Genomic DNA, 18,651 nt, shown 5'->3' with positions numbered 1-18,651 from the left:
CTGATGGAGAGGCTCCCTCTTTAACAGGGGTCCCTAATGGAGAGACTCCTTCTTTTACAGGGGGTCCGTGAAAGCGAGACTGCCTCTTTAATAGGGGAGTCCCTGGTGGAGAGACTCCTTCTTTTACAGGGGTCCCTTGACAGAAAGAATCCTCTTTAACAGCAGTCTCTGACGGAGAGAGTCCCTCTTTTACATCGGAGTCCCTGACGGAGAGACTCCCTCTTTAACAGGGGGTCCGTGACGGAGGGTCTCCCTCTTTAGCAGGGGAGACCCTGATGGAGAGACTCCCTCTTTAACAGGGGGTCCATGACAGAGAGACTCCCTCTTTAACAGGGTGTCCGTGATGGAGAGAGTCACTCTTTTACAGGGGAGTCCCTGACGGAGAGACTCCCTCTTTAGCTGGGGAGTCCCTGATGGAGAGACCCCCTCTTTAACAAGGGAGTCCCTGACAGAGAGACTCCCTCTTTAACAGGGGGTCCGGGACAGAGATACTCCCTCTTTAACAGGGGAGTCCCTGACGGAGAGACTCTCTCTTTAACAAGGGAGTCCCTGACGGAGAGACTCGCTCTTTAACAGGGGGTCCGTGACGGAAGGACTCTCTCTTTAACAGGGGAGTCTCTGATGGGAGACTCCCTCTTTAACAGGGGGTCCGTGACAGAGATACTCCCTCTTTAACAGGGGAGTACCTGACGGAGAGACTCTCTCTTTGACAGGGGAGTCCCTGACGGAGAGACTCCCTCTTTTGCATGGGTGTCCCTGATGGAGAGACTCTCTCTTTTACAGGGGGTCCGTGACAGAGAGACTCCCTCTGTAACAGGGGAGTCCCTGACGGAGAGACTCCCTCTTTAACAGGGGAGTCCCTGATGGAGAGACTCCTTCTTTTCCAGAGGTCCCTGACAGAAAAAATCCCTCTTTAATAGCAGCCTCTGACAGAGAGACTCCCTCTTTGACTGGGGAGTCCCTGGCAGAGAGACTCCCTCTTTAACAAGGGAGTCCCTGATGGAGAGACTCTCTCTTTAACAGGGGGTTCATGACGGAGAGACTCCCTCTTTAACAGGAGAGTCCCTGACAGAGAGACTCCCTCTTTAACAAGGGAGTTCCTGACTGAGAGGCTCCCTCATTAACAGGGGACTCCCTGACACAGAGATTCCCTCTTTAACAGGGTTCCCTGACAGAGAGACTCCTTTTACAGGGATCCCGGACGGAGAGACTCCTTCTTTAACAGGGAGTCCTGACGGAGAGACTCCCTCTTTAACAGGGGAGTCCCTGATGGAGAGACTCCTTCTTTTACAGCGGATCCATGACGGAGAGTCTCCCTCTTTGACAGGGGAGTCCCTGGCGGAGAGACTCCCTCTTTAACAAAGGAGTCCCTGATGGAGAGACTCCTTCTTATACAGGGGGTCCATGACAGAGAGTCTCCCTCTTTATCAGGGGAGTCCCTGACGGAGTGACTCCCTCTTTAACAGGGGTCTCTGATAGAGAGACTCCCTCTTTAACAGGAGTCCCTGCTGGAGAGACTCCCATTTTAACAGGGGAGTCCCAGACAGAGAGACTCCCTCTTTAACAGGGGTCCCTGACGGAGAGACTCCCTCTTTAACAGGAGTCCCTGACGGAGAGACTCCCTCTTTAACAGGGGTCCCTGACGGAGAGATTCCCTCTTTAACAGGGGTCTCTGACAGAGAGACTCCCTCTTTAACAGGAGTCCCTGACGGAGAGACTCCCTCTTTAACAGGGGTCCCTGACGGAGAGATTCCCTCTTTAACAGGGGTGTCCCTGACGGAGAGATTCCCTCTTTAACAGGAGTCCCTGACGGAGAGACTCCCTCTTTAACAGGGGTCCCTGACGGAGAGATTCCCTCTTTAACAGGGGTCCCTGACGGAGAGACTCCCTCTTTAACAGGGATCCCTGACGGAGAGACTCCCTCTTTAACAGGGGAGTCCCTGACGGAGAGACTCCCTCTTTAACAGGGGTCCCTGACAGAGAGACTCCCTCTTTAACAGGGGTCCCTGACGGAGAGACTCCCTCTTTAACAGGGGTCCCTGATGGAGAGACTCCCTCTTTAACAGGGGAGTCCCTGACGGAGAGACTCCCTCTTTAACAGGGGTCCCTGACAGAGAGACTCCCTCTTTAACAGGGGAGTCCCTGACGGAGAGACTCCCTCTTTAACAGGGGTCCCTGACGGAGAGATTCCCTCTTTAACAGGGGTGTCCCTGACGGAGAGATTCCCTCTTTAACAGGGGTCCCTGACGGAGAGACTCCCTCTTTAACAGGGGTCCCTGACGGAGAGACTCCCTCTTTAACAGGGGTCCCTGACAGAGAGACTCCCTCTTTAACAGGAGTCCCTGACGGAGAGACTCCCTCTTTAACAGGGGAGTCCCTGACGGAGAGACTCCCTCTTTAACAGGGGAGTCCCTGACAGAGAGACTCCCTCTTTAACAGGGGTCCCTGACGGAGAGATTCCCTCTTTAACAGGGGAGTCCCTGACAGAGAGATTCCCTCTTTAACAGGGGTCCCTGACGGAGAGACTCCCTCTTTAACAGGGGAGTCCCTGACGGAGAGACTCCCCCTTTAACAGGGGTCCCTGACAGAGAGACTCCCTCTTTAACAGGGGTCCCTGACGGAGAGACTCCCTCTTTAACAGGGGTCCCTGACGGAGAGATTCCCTCTTTAAGAGGGGAGTCCCTGACGGAGAGACTCCCTCTTTAACAAGGGAGTCCCTGATGGAGAGACTCCCTCTTTAACAGGGGGTCCGTGCCGGAAGGACTCTCTCTTTAACAGGGGAGTCCCTGATGGAGAGACTCCCTCTTTAGCAGGGGAGACCCTGATGGAGAGACTCCCTCTTTAACAGGGGTTCCGTGACAGAGAGACTCCCTCTGTAACAGGGGAGTCCCTGACGGAGAGACTCCTTCTTTAACAGGGGAGTCCCTGATGGAGAGACTCCTTCTTTTCCAGGGGTCCCTGACAGAAAAAATCCCTCTTTAATAGCAGTCTCTGACGGAGAGACTCCCTCTTTGACTGGGGAGTCCCTGGCAGAGAGACTCCTTTTACAGGGATCCCGGACGGAGAGACTCCTTCTTTAACAGGGAGTCCCTGACGTAGAGACTTTCTCTTTAACAGGGGAGTCCCTGATGGAGAGACTCCTTCTTTTACAGGGGTCCCTGACAGAGAGACTGCCTCTTTAACAGGGGGTCCATGATGGAGAGAGTCCCTCTTTAACAGGGGAGTCCCTGACGGAGAGACTCCCTGTTTAGCAAGGGAGTCCCTGACAGAGAGACTGCCTCTTTAACAGGGGGTCCGTGACAGAGAGACTCCGTCTTTAGCAGGGGAGTCCCTGATGGAGAGACTCTCTCTTTTACAGGGCGTCCGTGACAGAGAGACACCCTCTTTAACAGGGGTCTCTGATGGAGAGACTCCCTCTTTAACAGGGGAGTCCCTGACAGAGAGACTCCCTCTTTAATAGCAGTCCCTGACAGAGAGACTCCCTCTTTAACAGGGGAGTCCCTGACAGAGAGACTCCCTCTTTAACAGCAGTCTCTGACGGAGAGACTCCCTCTTTGACAGGGGCGTCCCTGGCAGAGAGAGACTCCCTCTTTAACCAGGGAGTCCCTGATGGAGAGACTCCTTCTTTTACAGCGGGTCCATGACGGAGAGATCCCTCTTTGACAGGGGAGCCCCTGGCAGAGAGACTCCCTCTTTAACAGGGGAGTCCCTGATGGAGAAACTCCCTCTTGAACAAGTGAGTCCCTGACAGAGAGACTCCCTCTTTAACAGGGGAGTCCCTGATGGAGAGACTCCCTCTTTAACAGGGGAGTCCCTGACGTAGAGACTCCCTCTTTAACAGGAGAGTCTCTGATGGAGAGACTCCTTCTTTTCCAGGGGTCCCTGACAGAAAGAATCCCTCTTTAACAGCAGTCTCTGACGGAGGGACTCCCTCTTTGACAGGGGAGTCCCTGGCAGAGAGACTCCCTCTTTAACAAGGGAGTCCCTGACGGAGAGACTCCCTCTTTAACAGGGTGGTCCCTGATGGAGAGACTTTCTCTTTAACAGCAGTCTCTGACGGAGAGACTCCCTCTTTGACAGGGGAGTCCGTGACAGAGAGACTCCCTCTTTAACAGGGGAGTCCCTCGCAGAGAGACTCCCTCTTTAACAAGGGAGTCCCTGATGGTGAGACACTGTCTTTAACAGGGGGTCCCTGACGGAGAGACTCCCTCTTTAACACGGGGTCCGTGACAGAGAGACTCCGTCTTTAGCAGGGGAGTCCCTGATGGAGAGACTCTCTCTTTTACAGGGGGTCCGTGACAGAGTGACTCCCTCTTTAACAGGGGAGTCCCTGACGGAGAGACTCCCTCTTTAGCATGGGTGTCCCTGATGGAGTGACTCTCTTTTACAGGGGGTCCGTGACAGAGAGACTCCCTCTGTAACAGGGGAGTCCCTGACGGAGAGACTCCCTCTTTAGCAAGGTTGTCACTGATGGAGAGACTCCCTCTTTAACAGGGGAGTCCCTGATGGAGAGACTCCTTCTTTTCTGGGGGTCACTGACAGAAAGAATCCCTCTTTAACAGCAGGCTCTGACGGAGAGACTCCCTCTTTAACGAGGGAGTCTCTGATGGAGAGACTCCCTCTTTAACAGGGGAGTCCCTGTCAGAGAGACTCCCTCTTTAACAGGAGTCCCTGATGGAGAGGCTCCCTCTTTCACAGCAGTCCCTGACGGAGAGACTCCCTCTTTAACAGGAGTCCCTAATGGAGAGACTCCCTCTTTAACTGGGGAGTCCCAGACAGAGAGATTCCCTCTTTAACAGGAGTCCCTGACGGAGAGATTCCCTCTTTAACAGGAGTCCCTGATGGAGAGAGTCCCTCTTTAACAGGAGTCCCTGACGGAGAGACTCCCTCTTTAACAGAGCAGTCCCTGACAGAGAGACTCCCTCTTTAACAGGGGAGGCCCTGATGGAGAGACTCCCTCTTTAACAGGGGTCCCTGACGGAGAGACTCCCTCTTTAACAGGGGAGTCCCTGATGGAGAGACTCCCTCTTTAACAGGAGTCCCTGACGGACAGACTCCCTCTTTAACAGGAGTCCCTGACGGAGAGACTCCCTCTTTAACAGGGGTCCCTGACGGAGAGATTCCCTCTTTAACAGGGGTCTCTGACAGAGAGACTCCCTCTTTAACAGGAGTCCCTGACGGAGAGACTCCCTCTTTAACAGGGGTCCCTGACGGAGAGATTCCCTCTTTAACAGGGGTGTCCCTGACGGAGAGATTCCCTCTTTAACAGGAGTCCCTGACGGAGAGACTCCCTCTTTAACAGGGGTGTCCCTGACGGAGAGACTCCCTCTTTAACAGGGGTCCCTGACGGAGAGATTCCCTCTTTAACAGGGGTCCCTGACGGAGAGACTCCCTCTTTAACAGGAGTCCCTGACGGAGAGACTCCCTCTTTAACAGGGGTCCCTGACGGAGAGACTCCCTCTTTAACAGGGATCCCTGACGGAGAGACTCCCTCTTTAACAGGGGTCCCTGACAGAGAGACTCCCTCTTTAACAGGGGTCCCTGACAGAGAGACTCCCTCTTTAACAGGAGTCCCTGACGGAGAGACTCCCTCTTTAACAGGGGTCCCTGACGGAGAGACTCCCTCTTTAACAGGGGTCCCTGACGGAGAGACTCCCTCTTTAACAGGGGTCCCTGATGGAGAGACTCCCTCTTTAACAGGGGAGTCCCTGACGGAGAGACTCCCTCTTTAACAGGGGTCCCTGACAGAGAGACTCCCTCTTTAACAGGGGAGTCCCTGACGGAGAGACTCCCTCTTTAACAGGGGTCCCTGACAGAGAGACTCCCTCTTTAACAGGGGAGTCCCTGACGGAGAGATTCCCTCTTTAACAGGGGTGTCCCTGACGGAGAGATTCCCTCTTTAACAGGGGTGTCCCTGACGGAGAGATTCCCTCTTTAACAGGGGTGTCCCTGACGGAGAGATTCCCTCTTTAACAGGAGTCCCTGACGGAGAGACTCCCTCTTTAACAGGGGTCCCTGACAGAGAGACTCCCTCTTTAACAGGGGAGTCCCTGACGGAGAGATTCCCTCTTTAACAGGGGTGTCCCTGACGGAGAGATTCCCTCTTTAACAGGGGTGTCCCTGACGGAGAGATTCCCTCTTTAACAGGAGTCCCTGACGGAGAGACTCCCTCTTTAACAGGGGTCCCTGACGGAGAGACTCCCTCTTTAACAGGAGTCCCTGACGGAGAGACTCCCTCTTTATCAGGGGTCCCTGACGGAGAGATTCCCTCTTTAACAGGGGTGTCCCTGACGGAGAGATTCCCTCTTTAACAGGGGTCCCTGACAGAGAGACTCCCTCTTTAACAGGGGAGTCCCTGACGGAGAGACTCCCTCTTTAACAGGGGTCCCTGACAGAGAGACTCCCTCTTTAACAGGGGAGTCCCTGACGGAGAGATTCCCTCTTTAACAGGGGTGTCCCTGACGGAGAGATTCCCTCTTTAACAGGGGTGTCCCTGACGGAGAGATTCCCTCTTTAACAGGGGTGTCCCTGACGGAGAGATTCCCTCTTTAACAGGAGTCCCTGACGGAGAGACTCCCTCTTTAACAGGGGTCCCTGACAGAGAGACTCCCTCTTTAACAGGGGAGTCCCTGACGGAGAGATTCCCTCTTTAACAGGGGTGTCCCTGACGGAGAGATTCCCTCTTTAACAGGGGTGTCCCTGACGGAGAGATTCCCTCTTTAACAGGAGTCCCTGACGGAGAGACTCCCTCTTTAACAGGGGTCCCTGACGGAGAGACTCCCTCTTTAACAGGAGTCCCTGACGGAGAGACTCCCTCTTTATCAGGGGTCCCTGACGGAGAGATTCCCTCTTTAACAGGGGTGTCCCTGACGGAGAGATTCCCTCTTTAACAGGGGTCCCTGACGGAGAGACTCCCTCTTTAACAGGGGTCCCTGACGGAGAGACTCCCTCTTTAACAGGGGTCCCTGACAGAGAGACTCCCTCTTTAACAGGAGTCCCTGACGGAGAGACTCCCTCTTTAACAGGGGAGTCCCTGACGGAGAGACTCCCTCTTTAACAGGGGAGTCCCTGACAGAGAGACTCCCTCTTTAACAGGGGTCCCTGACGGAGAGATTCCCTCTTTAACAGGGGAGTCCCTGACAGAGAGATTCCCTCTTTAACAGGGGTCCCTGACGGAGAGACTCCCTCTTTAACAGGGGAGTCCCTGACGGAGAGACTCCCCCTTTAACAGGGGTCCCTGACAGAGAGACTCCCTCTTTAACAGGGGTCCCTGACGGAGAGACTCCCTCTTTAACAGGGGTCCCTGACGGAGAGATTCCCTCTTTAAGAGGGGAGTCCCTGACGGAGAGACTCCCTCTTTAACAAGGGAGTCCCTGATGGAGAGACTCCCTCTTTAACAGGGGGTCCGTGCCGGAAGGACTCTCTCTTTAACAGGGGAGTCCCTGATGGAGAGACTCCCTCTTTAGCAGGGGAGACCCTGATGGAGAGACTCCCTCTTTAACAGGGGGTCCGTGACAGAGAGACTCCCTCTGTAACAGGGGAGTCCCTGACGGAGAGACTCCTTCTTTAACAGGGGAGTCCCTGATGGAGAGACTCCTTCTTTTCCAGGGGTCCCTGACAGAAAAAATCCCTCTTTAATAGCAGTCTCTGACGGAGAGACTCCCTCTTTGACTGGGGAGTCCCTGGCAGAGAGACTCCTTTTACAGGGATCCCGGACGGAGAGACTCCTTCTTTAACAGGGAGTCCCTGACGTAGAGACTTTCTCTTTAACAGGGGAGTCCCTGATGGAGAGACTCCTTCTTTTACAGGGGTCCCTGACAGAGAGACTGCCTCTTTAACAGGGGGTCCATGATGGAGAGACTCCCTCTTTAAAAGGGGGTCCGTGACAGAGAGACTCCGTCTTTAGCAGGGGAGTCCCTGATGGAGAGACTCTCTCTTTTACAGGGCGTCCGTGACAGAGAGACACCCTCTTTAACAGGGGTCTCTGATGGAGAGACTCCCTCTTTAACAGGGGAGTCCCTGACAGAGAGACTCCCTCTTTAATAGCAGTCCCTGACAGAGAGACTCCCTCTTTAACAGGGGAGTCCCTGACAGAGAGACTCCCTCTTTAACAGCAGTCTCTGACGGAGAGACTCCCTCTTTGACAGGGGCGTCCCTGGCAGAGAGAGACTCCCTCTTTAACCAGGGAGTCCCTGATGGAGAGACTCCTTCTTTTACAGCGGGTCCATGACGGAGAGATCCCTCTTTGACAGGGGAGCCCCTGGCAGAGAGACTCCCTCTTTAACAAGGGAGTCCCTGATGGAGAGACTCTCTTTTTTACAGGGGGTCCATGACAGAGAGACTCCCTCTTTAACAGGGGAGTCCCTGATGGAGAGACTCCCTCTTTAACAGGGGAGTCCCTGACGTAGAGACTCCCTCTTTAACAGGAGAGTCTCTGATGGAGAGACTCCTTCTTTTCCAGGGGTCCCTGACAGAAAGAATCCCTCTTTAACAGCAGTCTCTGACGGAGGGACTCCCTCTTTGACAGGGGAGTCCCTGGCAGAGAGACTCCCTCTTTAACAAGGGAGTCCCTGACGGAGAGACTCCCTCTTTAACAGGGTGGTCCCTGATGGAGAGACTTTCTCTTTAACAGCAGTCTCTGACGGAGAGACTCCCTCTTTGACAGGGGAGTCCGTGACAGAGAGACTCCCTCTTTAACAGGGGAGTCCCTCGCAGAGAGACTCCCTCTTTAACAAGGGAGTCCCTGATGGTGAGACACTGTCTTTAACAGGGGGTCCCTGACGGAGAGACTCCCTCTTTAACGAGGGAGTCCCTGATGGAGAGTCTCCCTCTTTAACGAGGGAGTCCCTGATGGAGAGTCTCCCTCTTTAACACGGGGTCCGTGACAGAGAGACTCCGTCTTTAGCAGGGGAGTCCCTGATGGAGAGACTCTCTCTTTAACGAGGGAGTCCCTGATGGAGAGTCTCCCTCTTTAACACGGGGTCCGTGACAGAGAGACTCCGTCTTTAGCAGGGGAGTCCCTGATGGAGAGACTCTCTCTTTTACAGGGGGTCCGTGACAGAGTGACTCCCTCTTTAACAGGGGAGTCCCTGACGGAGAGACTCCCTCTTTAGCATGGGTGTCCCTGATGGAGTGACTCTCTTTTACAGGGGGTCCGTGACAGAGAGACTCCCTCTGTAACAGGGGAGTCCCTGACGGAGAGACTCCCTCTTTAGCAAGGTTGTCACTGATGGAGAGACTCCCTCTTTAACAGGGGAGTCCCTGATGGAGAGACTCCTTCTTTTCTGGGGGTCACTGACAGAAAGAATCCCTCTTTAACAGCAGGCTCTGACGGAGAGACTCCCTCTTTAACGAGGGAGTCTCTGATGGAGAGACTCCCTCTTTAACAGGGGAGTCCCTGTCAGAGAGACTCCCTCTTTAACAGGAGTCCCTGATGGAGAGGCTCCCTCTTTCACAGCAGTCCCTGACGGAGAGACTCCCTCTTTAACAGGAGTCCCTAATGGAGAGACTCCCTCTTTAACTGGGGAGTCCCAGACAGAGAGATTCCCTCTTTAACAGGAGTCCCTGACGGAGAGATTCCCTCTTTAACAGGAGTCCCTGATGGAGAGAGTCCCTCTTTAACAGGAGTCCCTGACGGAGAGACTCCCTCTTTAACAGAGCAGTCCCTGACAGAGAGACTCCCTCTTTAACAGGGGAGGCCCTGATGGAGAGACTCCCTCTTTAACAGGGGTCCCTGACGGAGAGACTCCCTCTTTAACAGGGGAGTCCCTGATGGAGAGACTCCCTCTTTAACAGGAGTCCCTGACGGACAGACTCCCTCTTTAACAGGAGTCCCTGACGGAGAGACTCCCTCTTTAACAGGGGTCCCTGACGGAGAGATTCCCTCTTTAACAGGGGTCTCTGACAGAGAGACTCCCTCTTTAACAGGAGTCCCTGACGGAGAGACTCCCTCTTTAACAGGGGTCCCTGACGGAGAGATTCCCTCTTTAACAGGGGTCCCTGACGGAGAGACTCCCTCTTTAACAGGGATCCCTGACGGAGAGACTCCCTCTTTAACAGGGGAGTCCCTGACGGAGAGACTCCCTCTTTAACAGGGGTCCCTGACAGAGAGACTCCCTCTTTAACAGGGGTCCCTGACGGAGAGACTCCCTCTTTAACAGGGGTCCCTGATGGAGAGACTCCCTCTTTAACAGGGGAGTCCCTGACGGAGAGACTCCCTCTTTAACAGGGGTCCCTGACAGAGAGACTCCCTCTTTAACAGGGGAGTCCCTGACGGAGAGACTCCCTCTTTAACAGGGGTCCCTGACAGAGAGACTCCCTCTTTAACAGGGGTCCCTGACGGAGAGACTCCCTCTTTAACAGGAGTCCCTGACGGAGAGACTCCCTCTTTATCAGGGGTCCCTGACGGAGAGACTCCCTCTTTAACAGGGGTCCCTGACAGAGAGACTCCCTCTTTAACAGGAGTCCCTGACGGAGAGACTCCCTCTTTAACAGGGGTCCCTGACGGAGAGACTCCCTCTTTAACAGGGGTGTCCCTGACGGAGAGATTCCCTCTTTAACAGGGGTCCCTGACGGAGAGACTCCCTCTTTAACAGGGGTCCCTGACGGAGAGACTCCCTCTTTAACAGGGGTCCCTGACAGAGAGACTCCCTCTTTAACAGGAGTCCCTGACGGAGAGACTCCCTCTTTAACAGGGGAGTCCCTGACGGAGAGACTCCCTCTTTAACAGGGGAGTCCCTGACAGAGAGACTCCCTCTTTAACAGGGGTCCCTGACGGAGAGATTCCCTCTTTAACAGGGGAGTCCCTGACAGAGAGATTCCCTCTTTAACAGGGGTCCCTGACGGAGAGACTCCCTCTTTAACAGGGGAGTCCCTGACGGAGAGACTCCCCCTTTAACAGGGGTCCCTGACAGAGAGACTCCCTCTTTAACAGGGGTCCCTGACGGAGAGACTCCCTCTTTAACAGGGGTCCCTGACGGAGAGATTCCCTCTTTAAGAGGGGAGTCCCTGACGGAGAGACTCCCTCTTTAACAAGGGAGTCCCTGATGGAGAGACTCCCTCTTTAACAGGGGGTCCGTGCCGGAAGGACTCTCTCTTTAACAGGGGAGTCCCTGATGGAGAGACTCCCTCTTTAGCAGGGGAGACCCTGATGGAGAGACTCCCTCTTTAACAGGGGGTCCGTGACAGAGAGACTCCCTCTGTAACAGGGGAGTCCCTGACGGAGAGACTCCTTCTTTAACAGGGGAGTCCCTGATGGAGAGACTCCTTCTTTTCCAGGGGTCCCTGACAGAAAAAATCCCTCTTTAATAGCAGTCTCTGACGGAGAGACTCCCTCTTTGACTGGGGAGTCCCTGGCAGAGAGACTCCTTTTACAGGGATCCCGGACGGAGAGACTCCTTCTTTAACAGGGAGTCCCTGACGTAGAGACTTTCTCTTTAACAGGGGAGTCCCTGATGGAGAGACTCCTTCTTTTACAGGGGTCCTTGACAGAGAGACTGCCTCTTTAACAGGGGGTCTCTGATGGAGAGACTCCCTCTTTAACAGGGGAGTCCCTGACAGAGAGACTCCCTCTTTAATAGCAGTCCCTGACAGAGAGACTCCCTCTTTAACAGGGGAGTCCCTGACAGAGAGACTCCCTCTTTAACAGCAGTCTCTGACGGAGAGACTCCCTCTTTGACAGGGGCGTCCCTGGCAGAGAGAGACTCCCTCTTTAACCAGGGAGTCCCTGATGGAGAGACTCCTTCTTTTACAGCGGGTCCATGACGGAGAGATCCCTCTTTGACAGGGGAGCCCCTGGCAGAGAGACTCCCTCTTTAACAAGGGAGTCCCTGATGGAGAGACTCTCTTTTTTACAGGGGGTCCATGACAGAGAGACTCCCTCTTTAACAGGGGAGTCCCTGATGGAGAGACTCCCTCTTTAACAGGGGAGTCCCTGACGTAGAGACTCCCTCTTTAACAGGAGAGTCTCTGATGGAGAGACTCCTTCTTTTCCAGGGGTCCCTGACAGAAAGAATCCCTCTTTAACAGCAGTCTCTGACGGAGGGACTCCCTCTTTGACAGGGGAGTCCCTGGCAGAGAGACTCCCTCTTTAACAAGGGAGTCCCTGACGGAGAGACTCCCTCTTTAACAGGGTGGTCCCTGATGGAGAGACTTTCTCTTTAACAGCAGTCTCTGACGGAGAGACTCCCTCTTTGACAGGGGAGTCCGTGACAGAGAGACTCCCTCTTTAACAGGGGAGTCCCTCGCAGAGAGACTCCCTCTTTAACAAGGGAGTCCCTGATGGTGAGACACTGTCTTTAACAGGGGGTCCCTGACGGAGAGACTCCCTCTTTAACGAGGGAGTCCCTGATGGAGAGTCTCCCTCTTTAACACGGGGTCCGTGACAGAGAGACTCCGTCTTTAGCAGGGGAGTCCCTGATGGAGAGACTCTCTCTTTTACAGGGGGTCCGTGACAGAGTGACTCCCTCTTTAACAGGGGAGTCCCTGACGGAGAGACTCCCTCTTTAGCATGGGTGTCCCTGATGGAGTGACTCTCTTTTACAGGGGGTCCGTGACAGAGAGACTCCCTCTGTAACAGGGGAGTCCCTGACGGAGAGACTCCCTCTTTAGCAAGGTTGTCACTGATGGAGAGACTCCCTCTTTAACAGGGGAGTCCCTGATGGAGAGACTCCTTCTTTTCTGGGGGTCACTGACAGAAAGAATCCCTCTTTAACAGCAGGCTCTGACGGAGAGACTCCCTCTTTAACGAGGGAGTCTCTGATGGAGAGACTCCCTCTTTAACAGGGGGTCCGTGACAGAGAGACTCCGTCTTTAGCAGGGGAGTCCCTGATGAAGAGACTCTCTCTTTTACAGGGGGTCCGTGACAGAGTGACTCCCTCTTTAACAGGGGAGTCCCTGGCAGAGAGACTCCTTTTACAGGGGTCCCTAATGGAGAGACTCCTTCTTTTACAGGGGGTCCCTGACGGAGAGTCTCCTTCTTTAACTGGCGAGTCCCTGATGGATAGACTCCCTCTTTAGCAGGGGAGTCCCTGATGGAGAGACTCTCTCTTTTACAGGGGGTCCGTGACAGAGTGACTCCCTCTTTAACAGGGGAGTCCCTGGCAGAGAGACTCCCTCTATAGCAAGGGTGTCCCTGATGGAGAGACTCCCTCTTTAACAGGGGAGTCCCTGATGGAGAGACTCCTTCTTTTCCAGGGGTCCCTGACAGAAAAAATCCCTCTTTAATAGCAGTCTCTGACGGAGAGACTCCCTCTTTGACTGGGGAGTCCCTGGCAGAGAGACTCCTTTTACAGGGATCCCGGACGGAGAGACTCCTTCTTTAACAGGGAGTCCCTGACGTAGAGACTTTCTCTTTAACAGGGGTGTCCCTGATGGAGAGACTCCCTCTTTAACAAGGGAGTCCCTGATGGAGAGACTCCCTCTTTAACAAGGGAGTCCCTGATGGAGAGACTCATTTTTTTCCAGGGGTCCCTGACAGAAATAATCCCTCTTTAACAGCAGTCTCTGACGGAGAGGCTCCCTCTTTGACAGGGGTGTCCCTGGCAGAGAGACTCCCTCTTTAACAAGGGAGTACCTGATGGAGAGGCTCTCTCTTTAATACAGGGTCCGTGACATAGAGACTCCCTCTTTAACAGGGTAGTCCCTGACGGAGAGACTCCCTCTTTAACAAGGAAGTTCCTGACTGAGAGACTACCTCTTTAACAGGGGAGTCCCTGACGGAAAGATTCCCTCTTTAACAGGGTTCCCTGACGGAGAACCTCCCTCTTTAACAGGGGAGTCCCTGACGGAGAGATTCCCTCTTTAACAGGGTTCCCTGACAGAGAGACTCCTTTTACAGGGGTCCCTAATGGAGAGACTCCCTCTTTTACAGGGGGTCCCTGACGTAGAGACTCCCTCTTTAACAGGGGAGTCCCTGACGGAGAGACTCCTTCTTTTACAGGGGGTCCCTGACGGAGAGTCTCCTTCTTTAACAGGCGAGTCCCTAATGGAGAGACTCCCTCTTTAGCAAGGGAGTCCCTGATGGAGGGACTCCCTCTTTAACAGGGGAGGGCCTGATGGAGAGTTTCCCTCTTTAACAGGGGTCTCTGCTGTTCTTACCCGCCAAGGAACAATACCTCACTCCTCCATTCTTTCACCAGATATCTCATCTTTTATGCCCACCTCGTGGTCATGTGCACCATAACCCCCAGCCCTCATCGAGCTCACTCCAATCTCCTCCTGACCCCTAAGCTCCTCAAGCCACTTATGCACCCAGCACTCCCACTCAAACTCCCTGCCCCTCACCTCCACTTCCCCCATCAACTCACTTCTACCCCTTTTCCCACTTCCGACCACGAAACCTGGGAACATTTCCTTGAATGCTTGGCTGAGTTTCAAGCCCACAAATGTATTCAACTGTGCAAGTGTTGTTGTCCCAGCCATCAAGCAGAAAGTGACATTGTTCATTTTGACAGATTCATGAGCTGTTCAGATCATTGATTGAGTGTACATTGGAGCCGCCTCTCCCCCATTCGTGCCACAGTCCTTCATCCATCCTTCACCTCTGTAACCCCCTCACCTTCCAAAAGGCTCCATCTTCTCTTTATCCCCATCAACACCCTGCATCCCACCTCACCCCTCCATATCCCCTCCCCCCACACCCACCCCTGCCTCCTAACTCCAGCTTTGTTTCCCCCACATCCCACTTACCTTAACCGCCATCGCTCTATGTCCTCTACAGCTAATACCGGCCTACCACCACAGCCCCTCAATGCCCCCTGCCCCATTCCTGACCCAGATCCAAGTTTCAAATTTTTAGGTGTCCAGATCACCAACAACCTGTCCTGGTCCCCCCCACGCCGACACTATTGTTAAGAAAGCCCCACCAACACCTCTACTTTCTCAGGAGGCGAAGGAAATTTGACATGTCCACGATGACTCTCACCAACCTTTACAGATGCCCCATAGAAAGCATCCTTTCCGGGTGTATCACAGCTTGGTCTGGGGCTCCTGCTCTGCCCAAGACCGCAAGGAACTACAAAGGGTCGTGAATGTAGCCCAGTCCCATCACGCAAACCAGCCTCCCATCCATTGACTCCGTCTACACTTCCCGCTGCCTCGGGGGAAAAGCAGCCGGCATAATCAAGGACTCCCGCGCACCCCGGACATTCTCTCTTCCACCTTCTTCCATCGGGAAAAATCATACAGAAGTCGGAGGTCACGGACCGACCGACTCAAGAACAGCTTCTTCCCTGCTGCTGTCAGACTTTTGAATGGACGTACTTTGCATCAAGTTGATCTTTCTCTACACCCTAGCTGTGACTGTAACACTACATTCTGCACCCTCTCCTTCCCGTCTCCCCTCTGTAGTCTATGAACGGTATGCTTTGTCTGTACAGTGCGCAAGAAACAATACTTTTCACTGTATCCCAATACACGTGATAATAATAAATCAAAGGTTCCACCGTCACCATCCCCCCTCCCACCTCCGACACATACATCATTCACCCCGCCACAGCCCCTTACTGCCCTGTTACTGCCCTTACATTACAGGTCCCCGGACAACCCATCCTTCAACCTCATGGTCCCTCGACAGCCTCAACCCACCTCATAGGTTCCATACAGCCCGGTTGTTCCTGAATCCCCAATAGCCAATCTCCCCTGCCTGGCTCCTGGAGAGAGACCTCTACACAACCGCCCTCACAACCCATTACCCATTGTTCACTCTGCTGGACTACCCCTACCATACCTACCCCATAACCACCCCCCCTAAACTCAAACCATTCTCTCGCTTTTAACCCCTCACTCCCAATGTCCCCCCCATCACTCCCCATTGCTCTGTCACTCCCCTACACCATCCCATACTCACTAACACCCTATCACCTACCCATTGACAAGCGTGTCCTGAGCACCCGAGTCCGACAATAACATTGGGATGCTCATAAATCTGTCAAAATAAACAAAGAGGATCTCACACCCTCCACCCATTGGCAAAAACATAATTATCTTAACAGCCCATTATCAAATCAAAATGAATTTCAGATTCCCCTTAATAGCTGTGGCAAAAACCCCTGTTGAGCAGAAGGTTTTGGTCAAATTAGCAGCTCAGCCAAGCATTCAAAGATTCCTTCTTCAAAAGGGACCAATGAAGGTGAGGCTCGCTCTAACAATCTTCTCTCCATTTCTCAGGTTTTTCTGCAGCTGTGCCCTCGATGCCATGGTGCCAGTCACAAGACTCTGGGTCGCCCACTTTCTCCTCCTCTGCCTCCTGGCGGGAAAAGTCTCCGGTGGCTGCAACACGGCCAGTGCTGGGGAGTGCCGCAATGCCCGCAACGTGCCGGGGGCCAGCCTGGCGGGCGTCGGCTATGACGTGGTGACCCTGCAGAGCAAGACGGCCTCCGTGATCGACGTCAACACCTGGAGGTACCCGAATGGCAGCTGCAGACTCTGCCGCAACCAGCTGCTCTCTGGCGCGCGCCAGCGGCTGCCCGTCTCGCTGGTGGACTGGAGGGTCAAGCGGCAGTGCCGGCATGCCATGTCCACCCACCTCTACCGCTCGGCCACAGAGCTGCTGAAGTCCGCCACCTCGATGATCTCCAATGGCTGGAAGATGGACCTCAAGGTGAGCCCCAAGCCCGGCATCAGCGTCAACTGGATGGTTGGCGGTTCCAGATCCCGGTTGACCAAGTTTACCACGAGTCGGGCCAAGTCGGACCGTTACAGCTTCACCAGCCAGGAGTTCCTGTGCCGTAAATATCAGTATCGGGTGAAGACCAAGCCACGCCTGAGTCCTGAGTTTGCCCAAGCCCTGGCCGCCCTGCCGAAAACCTGGAATGGCCACAACAATGCCAGGTACAGGAGGCTGGTGCAAACCTATGGCACCCACTTTATCCAGGACGTTACCCTGGGTGGGCGTATCAGGGCGGTGACGGCCATTCAAACCTGCAAGGCGGTATCCTCCGGCGCCACAGCCGAGGAGGTAAAGGACTGCCTCACGACTGAAGCCGGTGTCCAGGTGGGATTCATAGGAGTGTCGGTGGGCTATCAGCGCTGCAAGGCATTGGCCACTTCGATGGCGCATCGAGAGAGCATGAGCCAAGTGTTCACTGACCGGGAGACTGAAGTGTTCGGGGGCTCCATCAAGTCGGTTGACATGTTTTCCCCGAGAGCTGGGGTGGCCTTCACCCATTGGTTGGACACTCTGAACACGCAGCCGGACGTGGTGAGTTACGACCTGAAGCCCCTCCACCACCTCCTACCCGCCAATGACGCCCGCTACCCCATCCTACGGGACTACATCAGCAAGTACATCAATGCCAACACCCTGGCACAGACCTGCGCGGTCGCACGCTGCCCCGCTGGCTCGTTCCGGCGGGACCGGAGGCACTGCTCCTGCAATTGCGCGGGGGACACGCGAGTGGATAGGCAGTGCTGCCCCAAGGAGAAGGGCATCGGGAGGCTCTCGGTGACGGTCAAGCAGGGTCGCGACCTCTGGGGTGACATCATAGGTGGCACGGACGGCTACGTCATTGTCAAGTACGGCCGGGCCAAAGCCCAGACCTCGGTCATCTCCAACAACAACAACCCCAACTGGAACACCCGACTGGACTTGGGGGAGGTCAAGGGAGGAATTGGACTCAGATTAACCATCCAGGTCTGGGATAGCGACTCCATCACCAGGGACGACCTGCTGGGCGAGTGCACAGCGACCCTCCTCTCCGGGACCCACCAGAAGACCTGTTACCTCAAGTACGGCAAGGTGACCTACTCCCACACCTTCACCTGCGGCCCCCACCTCGGGGGTCCCAGCTGCCAGGAGTACATGCCCCGGCCTGACGGCCCCGCCTTCACCCCCAACCTGGGACCCGCCAATTTCACCCTGCTCCCGATCTTCCCCACTCCACCTCCAGCGGAAGAGGCCCCCCCCTCGGTCCTGCTGGCCTGAGATCCGGGGTTTTGCCCCTGTCCCCATTTGTGCCTCACCCCACCCCCCCCCAGTCCTCTCCTCCCCACCCCTCTCTCCCTGTCCCCCCCCTCCCCACAGAAGATGCCCGTCCCTGCTCCCCTCTGCTCCGTCCCGACCCTGCCTCCAGGAGAATCCCACTCCTCGCTTACCAGAAACGCCAGCCTGCCCGACGGACCAGCCCCTCAATTTGATGGGAGGGGCTCGAGGGTTCCTGAGTCGCCCCAACTCCCTCAACCGGCATTCCAGTCGTGGCATCCGATCACAGCAGTGACGGCAAAAGCTTTGCGCTAAAGAGATGCTTTGAATCATTTCCAATAAGGCAAGGGGTTCCTCACACCAGGTGGAGCAGCGACAAACATGTAAGGCATGCTGAATTACGCTTGCATCTGTATAATTTTATAATTTCCAATAAATGCCATTGAGCACCATTTAGCCTGTGACGTGTGATTAATCTGTGTGGGGTGCTCGGGGGACACATTGAGGCTGAGTTGGAGAGGTCGGTGGGTGCACAAAGCTTTTTTCACTCACTTATGATTGGAGGAAGGGATCAGCGAAAGCGGGGACATAAATCAGACAAACTCTAAATCTGGGACCTTTCCATGTGGAACACAACTCCCCCAAATGAAAGGGTCACGTAACATCAGCACTGACCCTCCCACAGTGCGGCACCCCCTCAGCACCGACCCTCCCACAGTGCAGCGCTCCCT

The 18,651-nt window shown here is 54.6% G+C and overlaps 1 protein-coding gene and 1 pseudogene across 2 annotated transcripts in view; one reads left to right on the top strand and one right to left on the bottom strand.

The window, feature by feature from the left end:
* Positions 1-14,700, bottom strand: part of nfatc2ip (nuclear factor of activated T cells 2 interacting protein) — a 146,924-nt gene extending 132,224 nt beyond the window's left edge. The window contains exon 1 of the mRNA XM_078200922.1: positions 14,689-14,700. Within this exon, the coding sequence (XP_078057048.1) occupies positions 14,689-14,700 (12 nt within the window). The remainder of the gene's footprint in view (positions 1-14,688) is intronic.
* Positions 1-18,371, top strand: part of LOC144481789 (perforin-1 pseudogene) — a 55,574-nt pseudogene extending 37,203 nt beyond the window's left edge. The window contains exon 2 of the transcript XR_013495778.1: positions 16,168-18,371. The product of XR_013495778.1 is annotated as a perforin-1 pseudogene (transcript). The remainder of the gene's footprint in view (positions 1-16,167) is intronic.
* Positions 18,372-18,651: the final 280 nt, after the last annotated feature.

This window comes from Mustelus asterias, chromosome 32, assembly GCF_964213995.1.
Source record: "Mustelus asterias chromosome 32, sMusAst1.hap1.1, whole genome shotgun sequence".
NCBI classification, from domain to species: Eukaryota; Metazoa; Chordata; class Chondrichthyes; order Carcharhiniformes; family Triakidae; genus Mustelus; species Mustelus asterias.
Note: the sequence above shows the minus strand (reverse complement) of the source record. Positions and strands in the feature narration are given on the sequence as shown.